We start from the raw sequence: 14,858 nt of genomic DNA, 5'->3' as shown, positions 1-14,858 counted from the left end.
AGTTTCACCAAAACTGAAGAGGAGCTATCAAGAAGGAATTAAGTGCTTTCCTGGACAGGCAGGATTAAGGATGGAACCATCTCCAAAAAGACAGGCAAACTGGAAGGACAGGAATATCAAGGCACCTGGAAGGACAGGAAAATCAAGGCAGGACAAATATCAGCAACTTTGCTCAGAAGCCAGAGAGAACGAAGAGCAAAAGTTGAGAAAATTTGGCACTAAAAGGAGAGAGGGGCTGGGAAAGCTGGGGCTCCTGCTGTGTTGGAGACAATTAGGAGACAAGGCCAAGAAAAATAATAGACTGCCTCAGGCAGGCTTTGCTGGAAAGGCAGCAAAATTTTCTAAATAAATGAAGTCCAGCAGGCAGCAGAATTGAAGAAAGGAGACTGTAAGCAAACTGGACCATTAATATAGAACAATGGGGGAAAGGGTAGCGAAATATAATGCAGAGCCTGGGGAACTTCACATAGCACCTAGGGACACAGAGAAGGCATTTTAGGCATCAGGAAGTAGGTCAACAGGAGTGTGGGTGAGAAAGCGAAGACATGCCACCATGTCCCAGGCTATAGGTTGGGCCTGCAAGCGTCTCCTCATATCTGCATACAACCTTTAACAGAAAAACAGATTTAAGCAACCTGGACACAAGACTCACACCCCTCCACGTACATGATATTTTGTTTTTATTAGAAGTTTGGAATACAACAAGTAATGAGATCCTATTGCCCAGAGACCCCATCTTCAAAGTCCAAAATGTGCTTTGTTGCCTCCAACAGTAAGCATTTTTTCGTTAAAAAAAAACTGAACAAGGCCACTAGTTAATGGGGGAGGAAAGAAGCCGCAGAATCTAACTATCCTATGCCGAAAACCTGCACACAAACACACACAGGAAGAGAGGAAGCAAGCAAACCTCCAGTTGCTGAGAGTAAGGCATCAGGTGCCAACCTGGGAAGAAGTCTCAGCAAGGACCCCCAGAAAAAAAAGTGTACAGCTAAGCAGGATCTTATTGGGACACAAGATATCCTAAAACAGAGACCAAGAGGGGGTTAAGAGCTGCAAATGGAGCATTGTGTTATTGTACAGGTTTTATACTGTGTCAGACCAGGTTGCAAAAGCCCCTTTCCTGGGAAGCACAAGCACAGGATGATCCAGAATGGGGAGATGCAGCTTCTGCTGGTACAGATACAAAAGTACCCCAAAAAAGTGCTTTTCACACAGGTAGGTCTGCGCCTGATATGCATGGCCACTTGCCCTCAGGAGGAGAGCCACTGTTCTACCAGGTGGCTCAACACGCCAGCATCGGACTTCCCAGTGCTTTAAAGGGCTTCAAGTTAATACTGTTGACATAAGTTTGGGATCAAAACACCAACAAACGTTAGGCTGCCCGTCTGGCCTAGAGGCATTCAGTGTTGCGATCCTAGTCAAATAATAATTAAAAAATCCGTCTCCCTCTTAGCTGCCTACAAGCACTAGTTAAGCACCTCTTGTAGGTCTGAACTCTTCCCGTTCTGTTTTCAAGGGTAAAAATAGAGGGATCGTTCCCTTGTCCCTAAAAAAAAGAAGGTGGGTAAAACAGGAGAATGTTCGCTCAAAGATGAAAGTAACTACCCTCGGAGAGTTATTTGTATAAAGACAGTCGCCCAAAATGTGTCTTCCCAGATCTGTTTGTCCCATACCAACCGCTGCAACAAGAAGCAGTGGCTATACCTTCCCTTATTCTGACTGCCCTGCTTCATGGTATCTGAAGCACCACTACTCCCTGCCTCTGGGGCAAATCTTGGGCAAAGAGTTCTAAAAACAACAACAACACTTGAGCGTAGAAAACAGGGAAAGGCAGTGCCCAGTGAAGAGGTGAAATCAGACAAGCTTCCGTGGGTCCAAACACTATTTTGAGGAGAGGAAAAGCTGAAACACATCCGAAGTCTCCTCGGCAAGCTGAGTTTGACAGTGTGCGACATTATCATAGATACCGGAAGGAAAAGTGAAGGCATGGCAGTGTTACGTTGCAGCTCAGCTGGTTTAATACAGGCTGCCTTTGCACTCTCGGGGATCAGCAGCACGCTGAACGATCCAGAATGGATCCGCAAAGCAGACCGCTGGTCTCCTTCCCTCAAGCACAGCACTACGCCCACCACTCCCGACGTGTCCATTCCCATTCCCGGGCTCACCTTCAAGATAACAGATCCCCAACACTGACAAGTGCACTTGGATAAAGGAGATGGCAGACCTAACAGAATGGCAAAACTGGCAGGAGGCCTCCAGAGGTCAAGGGTTGTGCTATGCTGTGTCTTTACGTCACCTAAAACCCAGAATGCTGGTGCAACAAAGCCATTGGGAAGTATCTGCAAAGGGATGGAGCGCCTACAAGGCATTGCCTGTAAAAAGCTGCATACAGCTACAGACAGCACCTTCTTCCTTTACTGTCCGAACACACACAGGCCTGAATGGCAGCCTAACCGAAGTTGTAAGCATTTCAATGCTTCTGACCCTTGGGTGCAGACCCGAGGCTTATGGGGGGGGGGGGGTGTTCCTCTGTCCCACATATATGAGCACTAGGAAGAACCTGCAGAGCCCGGATGCTTGACTTCCCAGGGGTTTCACCTGGCCCTCTTGCACTTGACAGACTCCGTGCAAATTTGAAACAGTGTGTGGTACTTGCATGTTGCATTCTATACAAAACCCCTCCCTCCCCACCGTTTTTTAAAACATTTATATAAACTTTTCAATTAAACAGAAAGTTAGAAATCTTATTTACATTTTTGTCTCTCTCAAAAGAGCATCTAAAATCAACTTACCTGAACAAGATACAAATCTTAAACTAGATTTTTTTTTTAAAAAAAAGAAAAAATTTCCAAGCCACCTCTCCATAACAACCCCTCTTATTTTCTACAAATAAATATGGCATTGAACAGAAGCTGATTAAGAAAGGGCTTTCTTTAGCTCAGTCTGTCGATCCCAGGAATAAATTAGGGTTTAAGAATTTCTCGGTCTTCAAAACCAATTCACTCCAATGCTTTGAGGTATGATTTTTTTTTTCATCTTCTTCTGCCTTTGAGTTAGAATCTCCACGAAGCTTCCACACCACCACAAGTAAAACGTGGGCACGGAGGCTCACGCCAGCTGCCAGGTGGAGTCCTGGCTGCTCCCGTGGTTCTCTTTTGGTACAGTCCTGGGCGTCTGGCCCCTTTCACAGCATCTCATTCTCCGAGCAGCCTCCTCCGACGGTGAAGCGGAACTCCTGAAGGTTCGAAACGCCATGGAAGTGCACGAAGGCACCAGCCACTACGAACACGTGGAACAGCTGATGGGAGTGGAACTGCAAGGGAAGAGGGGGAAAACCGCTCAGATGACAGCCATACCCTGGGGGACAAAATATATGCGCTAGAGCTTAGCTGAGAGAGGGTAAACGGGACTTGCCTGCTAAAGGAAATGTCATGACACTGGTTTCCTAACTGAGCAGCCATGTTTTGGACGCACCAACTGGTGCCAATTGAACTCCGCCCCCTGCAGAAGTTGGCATCAATGGCTGGAAAACTGAACACCGGCAAGACTTAACTAACAGCTCTGCATTCAAACAAGAGTATTTTTGTGCCTACACTGTATTCTCTGTTGTGGGAACCAGATAGGCCAAGAATGAGGAATATTGGCACACAAACAGTCTATGAGACTGTTACCCACGGGAGAAGAGCTCGCTAGGTTCCAGAACTGGAGCAGACACAACAGGGCTCTGTTCTCGCTAAGGACCAAACAACATGAAATGCTCCCAGAACTGTTGCCGCTTCTGTTCCTTGCCAGTTGTGTTGTTGTTTTGATTTGTCGCTGCAGAGAGGCGGGCTGGGACACAATGCCTTCAACACCCTCCTCCTTCCACGTGGCCTGGCAGCCTTGCATACTCACCCAGATGTCACACTTGCCCGGGAAGAACCTCTCTGGGATGCGAGCAGCATACAGGGCAGCACCGGTGATGTACAAGCAAGCCATGAGGGCCAGCCAGCCAATCTGCCCCATCGTGGCAGCCTTGAGGAGCCCTTCTGAGATAACAAAGTGCAGTGTGGGGATGACCCCACTAAGGCCCAGAGCCAGAAACACTCCTGCGGGACAACGGGACAGATTCAGCCTCGGACACAAAGAACAAGGGGCAGAAACGAGAGCAGGTTGCTAAAGGTCGAGGCTCTGAGAAGAGTAACGAGGCCCTCTGTGTTAAAACAAAAAAACCAAGTGCATTTTTCTGAAAGTGAACACCGTAGCATGACTAGCCAGCAAATCCTTCCCTTTAAGACATTCAATACAAGCTTACAAAGGGGGGGGGGAGTCTAGCTACAGGCCTGCACTAGACACAATTAACAGTGACCCTTGACATGCTACTGAAAGAGAAAGCGAAGTGCTCATGAAAAAAGGAGCTTCAACTCATTTTCTCTTTACTGCATGAGAGCAAAAATTACCTGTTCCCAGAAGAACCCAACCCATGAGTTTCTGCACAAGCAGCCTTCCCGAGCGTCTCCCGAGTGGAAGAAGGAAAAAGCCAAAGCGGTGAAGCATGCAGAGAGGCAGCAAGTATTCTCCTGTGCGCGTGTGCTTTTGACTTAAATGGGCCTGAATTTAAATTAATTCATGTCTCACTGCACAACAGAAGTTATTGCATGATCTTGCAGCAGGAGAAGGTGTATGGGGGAGAGAATGCTACAGCCGATGGATTGTCCTCTGCATCTAAGATGATACTGCAAGAGTTCATACTGCCATTAAAAAAACAAAAAACCTAAGCGTGTGAATGCCGCAAAGTGCATTCAGCAAACAGACATCTGTATGGGGGACCATAGCTTCCTATCATATGCAACATATTCTACACATCTACTTTAAAGGAAATTATGCAAGTTATATGTAGTCCTTTGCCATCCCAAAGACTACATCTTAAATCCTAACCACGGGTTTCTCTTGCAGAAGGCACTCCCACTAGTGGAAAGGGAGAGATGCTTTTGGCCTATCCTCTGCTCCAATAGCCCACCATGCTCTCCCTGGAGGTCTATTCCACTGCCCTTCTTGTGGGGATACAGCAGGCTCCAGTATGGGCAGAACCATTTCTGATACATTGTGGCACATGTTTTGTGGACCAAAGTACATCCAAAGCATGAGGTGATCCTTATGTGCTCATGCACATACAGATTGATACGTACAGATATGTACCAAGAATTTTTAAAAAAATCATAAGCTGTTTGTATTTGTATGTGAACTCAACATACCAAATAAGGTCCCACCCAGCAGGCATCTGACACAATGCAATCTAGTCCACTAAAATTGGTCACAACCAATCTCCTAATCCTGAAGACTACTATTTTTGCCATAAACAAAATAACTATGGTTAGCTCCCTTGAATTTGGCATTACACAAGCACAACTGATAGTTCAACACAAACCGTGCTAATTCAACCAGGGCCCTACACAGGTACATAAATGAGACATTCCCAAAACTACTCTGTGATTCTTACCTGCTCGTACTCCTCTGTACTGAGGGGTTGCAAATCTGTCCCACTGGGAAACTATAATGGCAGCAATGCCCAGGACACAGATCACTATCAAGTAGATGAAGCACGGCTGAGGGTTGCAATAGAAAGAGTAGTACAGCCAAGGAACAAAGCTGCCCATAATGAGAAGGGCAATGCCAGAGTAGTCCAACCTAGAAAAGAGGGACACAAAGACTTCAGTTCAGGATCCCAGTTTGTTCTATCACTCTTGTGCATTTGTTGATGGATTGCCTAGTTTCCAAAGTGCACCTTGCGTTGGCACATCTCTTGCCTAGCTGCATACAACTGACAGCTGTTTGCTAAACAGGACTCTCCTCTCAGTGGGCATAAGGTCACCCAAGAGCATGCTTGGTATTTAAAACCTGAGAAAAATGGAGCAGCTTACTTGCATTCTTTGACAGGCTCACTTCCCAAAACCCATACAGGCAATGGTGTGGACTCCCCCAAAGAATAACAAAGGACCATGGCAAAGATTTAAAAGGTACAAGTACAATCTTAACTTGCAAGTCACAATTTCAAAAGTGCATGCAATTGGTCTTCCAGTCCTCAAGCAGAACACACAATACCAACTCCAAGTGTCCACCTCGGCCCTGAGAAGCTCATTCTAGGCACGACTTGGGGTTCCAAAGTGCTTCACGCACATCTCCGCTGCAACCCCTTTGAGACAAGCTAGCATTTCTGCAATTAGATGGCCTCGGGCAAGCCACTGTAGCCTGCTTAATGACTTCAGCGGACTTTCCAGCTCAGAGCTCCCACTTGACACTCTGCTACTTACTTGGAGAAGAGCCTCGACACACCTTCTGAATGGCAGTAAACTGTATGGAAGAGCCACGAGAAGGAGAGGCAGAGAATGGCTCCCAAAAAGAACATTCCAACCACCACCTTCTCCTGCACAGGTGCTACAAAGGACATGTTTGGCCGGAACATGTAGAATATTCCCAGACACAAGAAGAACACACAACCTAGGCAAGGAAAAGCAACATGATGTCACCGGCCAAATTCTAAGACAGAAACAGAGGTGCTGGAGGCAAACTCAAAGGAGCACCATGTCAAATTCTGAGTGCTCAATAGGCATCCACCACATTGTTCTAAGTCAGCATTTCCTTTGGCAGAATGGGTTATATTTTAGGGAGGGGAAAAAAGTCCCTCAAAGTCACTCATCAGTAGCTGGCCTATTTTCTGACACGTTACCCAACAAATTTATGGCTGTAGCTTGGTGTGAACTCTGCTCTTCCCCATTCACTGAGTCAGACGCTACCGTACACCCTGCCTCTCTAGAACTGAATGCTCACTTCAGCTCCATTTCCCGGTCATTGCCAACTTCTGAATACATTAGCAGCTGCATGAAAGGCTTTTGGTAAGAGACCTGACACAAGCCAAGAACCAGGCTCAGTTTACAGCATTCAAGCTTTCTTTTGCCCATCGTGAAAAGGCACAGCAGTGCAGCAGAAAGAAACCGGTTGCTGTATCTGCTCTAGCCCAATGTGCTCTATGACCGAGGACAGCCCTGCTTCAAAACAAGCGCTCTGCCAAACAAGACAGCTGTGTAGTTAAAAATAGCTAGCAAAAATTTAGGGCTAGTTTTATGCTTCCTGCTGAACCACTGACCGTTGCAATACCAACGCAAGCTAATCTGTGGCCTGTCCTGTCATTAGCCTTAAGGACCAGGAAACACATGCAATTTTCTTTCAAGGGCAGCATTGTTGAGAAGCTGTGCTGAGACAGCTGCAAGGAGACATGCAGTTAGTCCCACGGCACTGAAATTCAGAACTCTTTTCTCGAAGCCTTGGGCCAGGGTCTTTGCTCAAAACCTGGCAAACGTAAGAGGCCTTCGAGCCTCTTCACGGCCCTGGGAAATGAGGAGTGTGCCGTCTTCTGACTGGCAAGCACCAAAGCATCATGGCCAGCCATTAAGAGCTTCAATGAAGTATCTATTGCATTCCAAAGAGTTCATGAAAGTATTTCTTGTTCAGCTACATTAAGGGTTCCATGCACTGGGCTCACTGAATTGCATGGAATGACAAATTGCACCCTGCCTTCCACAAAGCATAATTCAGTACAAGTAAGAAGTAGAACAGAAGCTGCAATTTTGTGCTGCAGATATCACAGTAGCCCCTTGTGCATCGTGCCTCAGGGTATCTTTGCTAAAGAGAAACCCTACCTCCAACTTCCATTGCCCTGACAAGACAGGATGTGCATCATGTTGACATCAAAGGTAATACCTAGTAGATGTGTCCAGATGTTGCCAGTCTCCGTATGTATTCTGAAAATGCTTTTGAAGCATGCCCGGAAAGAGGGCATGGGTGGTCGGTGTCCGTGCAACAGATAGTCATTGTCCTTTAGCCAGTCAGGCAAGACATCGTGGGGGATGACGCGCCACCTGCCCTCCCACACCTGAAGGATGAAAGAAGGAAGGATTAAAGTCTCCTATTGCTGCATTCCCTGATGCAGGGGTAGTCAACCTGTGGTTCTCCAGATGTCCATGGACTACAATTCCCATGAGAATTGTGAATGGGAACTGTAGTCCGTGGACATCTGGAGTACCACAGGTTGACTACCCCTGCCCTGATGGACCGGGAGAAAAGAGGCAAACATTTACATCATATTCGGGGAGAAGGGAAAAGGAAAGTGGCTCCAGAGAACAGTTTGGCCACTGAAGCTTCAATACCACATATGGTGCTAGAACTGCTCCCAGTAAGCCGACAAAGCTAGACTGATGCAATTCACTCATTCGAGAAACAGTGATGATATTCTCTCTTTCATGGGGTGCCTGACTTGCAAAGGGCAACCAGGCAGTACCAGTTATAGGACTTTGAAAGCCAGAGTCCCTACTTTTGTTTTCAGCTGTACTTGTCATCTGATTTAAAGCTCAGCAGGAAGCCCAATATATAAACACAGTTGTGGGGGGAGAGAAGGGGGTATTGCTGTCCTATTCATGGAGGTGGCAGGACCTAATTTAATTTTAGGTCTGAAGTTACTACTAATAGCCTGGCACCAATACAAAACTGGTTTTCCCTTTAAGTTAAGCAAGGAAAGTCAAGACCAGGAATATTTACACAGATCACAAGGGATTTGCCCTGGGTGGCATTTCAATAGAACTTGGAAGGTCGACACAATGACACAAGGGAGACAAATGGTAATCTGAACACAAAGATTTGCATGGCCTGAAAGGGGAAGGTGTAGGGGGGAAAAGTTGACCTTGTAAATTAAAGTTCTCTGACCCAGAAACACGAAGGCAGAGAGCATTATTCTGCTGGCCCTTCCACAGATGTTTTCAAAAAGAGACTCAACAGTTGTACCACCATGTTTAATCCCACATTTCAGCATGTAATCCCCATTGTGCTAAACTGTCCAATTCATCCAATTACAGGAGGCCCAAAATCCCAAAACGGCATCACAATATCAGTTGAGGCAACAGACCATCTTGATGGCCACCCACTGAGACTTGGCGTTCTGTCACCACAAGTACATGCACTGCTAGCCACAGGGCCCTTCAGCTGTGTCAGACGCACTGGTGCATGGTAGGCGGCTCTGACATCTCTTACCTTACACACAAACTCTTCCATTTTCTCCATGGCATGGTGGGCTTGGAGGAGAGGCAACATCCCCATAAATCCTTCATCTTCCGGTGCTGAATCGCTTTCCCTGGCATCGTCAGAACTCTGAAACAGAAAATTAGTACAAAAGGTGGACAAAAGCAGATTTTAAATGTGATGTCAACCATACAACCTGAGAGTATTCACAGAAGCCAGGGTGTCCCAGGGTGTTGCATTTTCCAGAAAACCTACGCAGCCTGGAAATTGAGTAGGAAATTAGCATCCCATGATCTGTGAAATAGGGAAGGAAAAGGTGAAAACTTCTCATGGTGTGGTCAGTATTTTCAGCTGTTCTATATGACTTTTTGAGAATCAAAAGAGGACGAAGGTTTGATTTTGAGTTTACTGCTTCTCACCAGCCTGGCAGTCTTCACGTCTCTGTTTAATAAAATTCTGGACAGCAAAACACGTTCAAAAGCTTGGGGAAAGGGTACAGCTCCTACCCCCTTTGTTTTCTAGTATCCTGATGGAATGAATGGAAATGCTTTCAGTTCCTAATGCAAACCGTTTTCAGTTGATAAGCACTTACAGGTATTGTATTGTTCAAGGCTTTACACAAAAGCAGCAACATTACATAGCCGGGGCCAAGAATTCTCCGGACTCACTTCTAGATAACCTCCGTGAACTTTTACTATACCATTCTCCAGACCACCCAAAAACCCACTCTAGTGAACTTTCAAAACACACAAGAAACCGTATCTGAAGAAGCGTGCTTCCACACAAAAGCTTATACTCGTAATAAAACTTTGTTGGTCATAAAGACTTTGTTCTGCTGCTTGAGACCAACACAGCGACCCACCTGAACAAGTAACTCCAGTGACTTGAGCAACTGCAGTCCCTCAGTCAAAGAAGCATTCTACCAAAGCAAGGGAAGATTTAACTAAGGGAATTCCTTCTCTGAACACATGAAGATGCTTTAATACTGACTCAAGGTCAGTGCTGTCTACTGAGATTGGCAGCAGTTCTCCAGGGTCTCCAGCAGTGGTCTTTCATATCCTTCACTTAACCGGAGATGCTGGGGACTGAACCTGGGACCTCCCACATTCCAATCAGACGCTCCACCACAAAACCACAGTCCCTACCCTTCTATAATCAGGTTCCAGATTTTCCATGGACTTTGAAGATCAATACTCAACAGTGCTAATGAAACTAGTGTATTTTTTCTTCCTAATTAATCTCTCACAACTGGAAAGGACAAACGCATCCTGTCCCTTTTCGCTTCCTTTTTCCCAATATGGCCAAGCTTTGGTCCCAGACCGCTATTTTAACTAAACGTAAACCTATCCCAGATCAACTAAAGCTGATAAAGCACTTTCACTGGAAGACAGAACTTCTGGTGTGTCTTAAATAATGCACAAGCTTCAGGCCTCACAGTAATATTTTGCTCGATCACGGAAATGAATATCGGCCTCCCAGGTAACTTTACCTTGCAGCTGATAAGAAATGAGTGCATTTCAATAGCTGTATTAAAGCTATCAGCCCAGTACCACATCTATTGTAATTCACATAATAGAAGATTAAGAGACGTTTCTTTGGTTTAATACAATCATCTTCTAATGTCAAAATGTGTTAAATGGTAACTAACCTAAGCAATCTTCAATGAATTTAACAGCTTGGATTTTGCTAGAGATTTATATGATGTAAAATAATCACGCCTGAATTGCAAACTCAACAGGAAATACACCTTCTCCAGATTTGGAATACTAATCTTCCACTACTTTAAATTCAGAGGAATTTCACCCAGCTGCTGGCTTGATTATTAAAGAGAATTGCAGTATATCAAATGAACCTAGGACAAACCCTCAGGCAATTTAGTGTTCTAATTTTAAAGAAAACTTCCTGTAATTCTGCACATGCTTAAAACATACTGCCCTCCTTACAGCCTATTTCAATGCTTACATACAGAGGTGGCATGATTCTCACGATATCTGCATGACAGAAATGCAGCCTTGTCCTCGAAAAACGCTTCTCTTCCATCCAAAAGGAGGTGTTAGACAAAAACAAGGGAAGCTCTTTAGCTCAATGAGCCTTGCAGCAATGAACTCGAAGAGGCCAGGGCGCACCCTTGTTCTATTGGCAACACTTGGCAATTTCTAAATAAGCTATACAGCCTGTTTTCTGACCATTGAGTGGGAAGGTAGATATTACAACCTGGTGTCCCAAAGACAGAGCAACAAATGGATCATGGTGCAGCAGTTTTGCTGGAGATAACTTGGGGTCTACACAGCCTTGCCTCCCCATGGTACAGGTGAACTGGGTAACATGTCCTGCTGCAGGCATACCATCTGGATGCAGTTAATTACTACTCTGAAGTCAGATGTCAGAGACCTTTCTAACCTTCACTATTAGTCAAGGTTAAGATAATCTGTCAGCTGCCAGTCTTCTAGACTCTGAGTTTCAGAGTCACTGAAAAGAATACAACTATCCCACTTCCTCTAGAAAAATGGGAAATGATGGCCTGATGAACCCACCAGCTCTATCTGTATTTTTTATTATTAGATTTATGTATTATTAGATTTAATATTTAATTAGATTTAATAATAATTATTAGATTTAATTTTTAAAAGGACTTTGGCAAAAGGAGTGCTGGGTTAGGCATATGAGGTGCGATGGTTAGCAATACTTAGCGGAAGTCTTACCCCGTCTCACACTTAGCGTTTCTGGAGATGTTTGAAAGGGCTGTCGTGAATCAACAATCAGCATACTTAGAAGAAGCTTCGGTCTTATACCCATCCCAGTCAGGTTTCTGGCCTGGCCACGGGGTCGAGACATCCTAGTCTCCCTGATGGATGACCTCCATCGCCAGTTGGACCAGGGCGGGTCAGCACTGCTTATATTACTAGACCTCTCACCGGCTTTTGACATAGTCGATCATGAGCTTTTAGCTCACTGCCTCACCGATGCCGGGATCAGAGGAACTGCCCTTCAGTGGGTGATCTCCTTCCTCTGGGACCGAGGACAGAGGATAACACTGGGATGCTGATGACACCCAGCTCTTCCTCCTGATGGATGGCCACCTTGACTCTCCCTCGTAAACATTAGCCAGCTGCCTCGAGCCAGTGATGGAGTAGCTAAAGCAGAGTCATCTGAAGTGCAACCCTTCAAAGACGGAGGTCCTGTGGGTGAGCAGGAAGGGCCCAAGCGAGGAAGCCGCCTTCCCACCCTGGATGGAGTGCAGCTATCAGTGGACCACTCCACCAGGAACCTGGGTGTGATTTTTGATGGCTCCCTCTCAAACTTAAGGTTCTGGTTATCACTTTAAGGCCATATGTGGTCTGGGCCCAATGTACCTGAGGGATTGCATCTCTGCTTTCACCCCCCAAAGAGCCTTATGTTCCAGCACTTCCTACTTTCTGGTGATCCCTGGCCCCAGGGAAGCTCACTTGATTTCAATCAGGGCCAGAGTTTTCTCCATCCTGGCCCCCACTTGGTGGAACGAGCTCCCAGAGGAAATCAGGGCCCTGACAGAACTTGAACACTTCTGCAGGGCATGCAAAAGGGAGTTCCTCCACCAGGCATTTGGTTGCTGTCAACCTGAACAGCCATTTCCCTCCCCCCTGAGCCTCCCTCCTATAGCATCCACTACAATATCACCCAACCCACTGTTCTATCAGTATGTGTTATTTTAATGTACTCCTCCTTTTAACATTGCATTCTATTCCATACTGTTCTATGTTGCTTGTTGCTATCACTTTGTTATTGTTACAATAAGTTATCCGTATTGTTTCTGTTGTAGGTGAACTGCCCTGAGCCTTTGGGGAGAGGGGGTATATAAATATAATAAATTAATTCATCATCCTTACCAAAAACATGATGGCTTCCCCACAAGCCAATTAGCGTGGGGATCTTTACTTGTGTTCACCTGTGCTTGCAACACTCTCAATGGCAACAGCCATAATGGAAATACCAAGCACCCAAGCAAAATGGAGCGAAGGAGAAGAATGGAAAAGGAGGAGTATAAAAGTACAGGATGTCATAACACAGCACTGGCAGAAAATAAAGAAATCAGTACAAAAACGAACAAAAAAATCTGAGAAGAATATAAAAAGGGTGTTATGCTGCAGGACTCTTATTGACCACCAACTGACTTCCCTAAGCCACATATCTGAGACAGTTTGTTTCCCTGTGAGGGAGGCCCACACATCTGTAATACATGGAATTGAGTACATATTGATAGTGGGGAGAAAGGAAGTCGCGCTGTTCAAGTGCTTGCACAAAGCACTTGACCAAAATATGCCAGAATACTTCCGCAACTGTAGAATTTAGCCTCATTCTCCATTTCCCATCACCAGTCATGAATGGTTGTTGGCAATTACAAAATTGGACGATCCACATTTTAAACATGCCTGCAAAGTCACCCTCAAAACCTTATTATGGTTGTCTCACTACACGTTCTCCCCTTCTGTTCATTCAGCCAAACACAGCTTTGCTCCATTAAGATAATGAGGCACAGCAAGGTCTATTTGCTGGAGTTCAATATTAACACAGGGAGGCTGAACATACATCTTATTTGGGGAGTAACTGGAGCACTCCAGGCAGACTGAAGAACTGCACCTGCCCCAGAAGGCTCTCGAAAGCTCTTCCCCCACCTCTTTTGTCCATATGCTAATTCTAAAAGCAGCTGCGGCCATGAGGGACAGGCTGGCTTTGACTTGCTAAGTAGGACTACTCCATGTGCAAGGGAATTAGGGAAATTCAGTAGTGGGGATTTATCCAGCATGCTAAAGGAGGAAAAAGATGAACAGGCAGTTAACATCAGTTCAAGCAATTTTTCTGCATTAATAATCACTGACACGACATCGGTGGTATCCCCCAGTCCTGAATACACTCAGGAGGCCGATGTGATCTCACTAGATTTTCTTTTCACTTATATTCCCCCTATTCTCCTTAATCAAGATCCAAACATCATTCTCCTCCAACTCCACTTTATCTAAGAAGTGAGCTCTGTTTAAGAAGAAGAAGAAAAAAACCTTTAGCACTGGACAGCGACCAACAAGTTCTTGCCTTTCTAGGAGCATCCCAGTAAAAGATGATAAGTTTATGAAAACAGCTAGTGGGCAGAAACCCAGCTCTGTGCAAAGGAATCCTCTCACAAATGGCCTGAAGGTTGCAGAATTTTCCTATGTAAAAGCAAGCAAAAACCCCTCCCCCCCAATGAAGAGCAAAAAACCTGCTAACCATCAACCAGGGTTCTGTTTGCTTAAGTGACCGTAGCTCATAAAATGGCCACCGCTTTCTATTAAAAGTAAACTATCCAGCCGTACTGAGCATTTCACATCTCTTCTAAAGAATATCTTGAGCAATTTAAGACTGGGGGCAGCAGCAGCTCATGTTCATTCAGTGAGTTAAGTAGACAAACCTACAGCAGCAAGAGAAACGCCACCAAGACAGATTGAGGGCCTGCTTTGTGCTTGCCTTCAGCAGTAGCTGTGGTATGCACAGTGATGCAAGATCGGAAATCTGAAACGGGAAGAAGCTCCCTACTATTACAAAAGGCATCAGGCATTTCTACATAGAGATGTTGGTGGAGGAGGGGTGGATGTTATTGGTGTAAGCACAGAACTAGACGGTAGTTCAAGGGTAAGACCCCACTGCACACTAATCATAGAATCATAGAATCATAGAGTTGGAAGGGGCCATACAGGCCATCTAGTCCAACCCCCTGCTCAACGCAGGATTAGCCCTAAGCATCCTAAAGCATCCAAGAAAAGTGTGTATCCAACCTTTGCTTGAAGACTTCCAGTGAG

At 45.5% G+C, this 14,858-nt stretch overlaps 1 protein-coding gene across 1 annotated transcript in view; it reads right to left on the bottom strand.

The window, feature by feature from the left end:
* Positions 1-663: 663 nt before the first annotated feature.
* The window catches only part of ADIPOR2 (adiponectin receptor 2), a 35,454-nt gene continuing 21,259 nt past the window's right edge, over positions 664-14,858 (bottom strand). The window contains exons 3-8 of the mRNA XM_077340033.1: positions 9,061-9,177; positions 7,738-7,909; positions 6,291-6,477; positions 5,480-5,667; positions 3,895-4,088; positions 664-3,313 (exon numbers count right to left, since the gene is read on the bottom strand). Of these exons, the coding sequence (XP_077196148.1) occupies positions 3,185-3,313; positions 3,895-4,088; positions 5,480-5,667; positions 6,291-6,477; positions 7,738-7,909; positions 9,061-9,177 (987 nt within the window). The 3' untranslated portion in view covers positions 664-3,184. The remainder of the gene's footprint in view (positions 3,314-3,894; positions 4,089-5,479; positions 5,668-6,290; positions 6,478-7,737; positions 7,910-9,060; positions 9,178-14,858) is intronic.

This window comes from Paroedura picta, chromosome 5, assembly GCF_049243985.1.
Source record: "Paroedura picta isolate Pp20150507F chromosome 5, Ppicta_v3.0, whole genome shotgun sequence".
Taxonomy (NCBI): Eukaryota; Metazoa; Chordata; class Lepidosauria; order Squamata; family Gekkonidae; genus Paroedura; species Paroedura picta.
The sequence above is the reverse complement of the archived record's forward strand: the minus strand, read 5'-3'. Positions and strand labels throughout refer to the sequence as shown.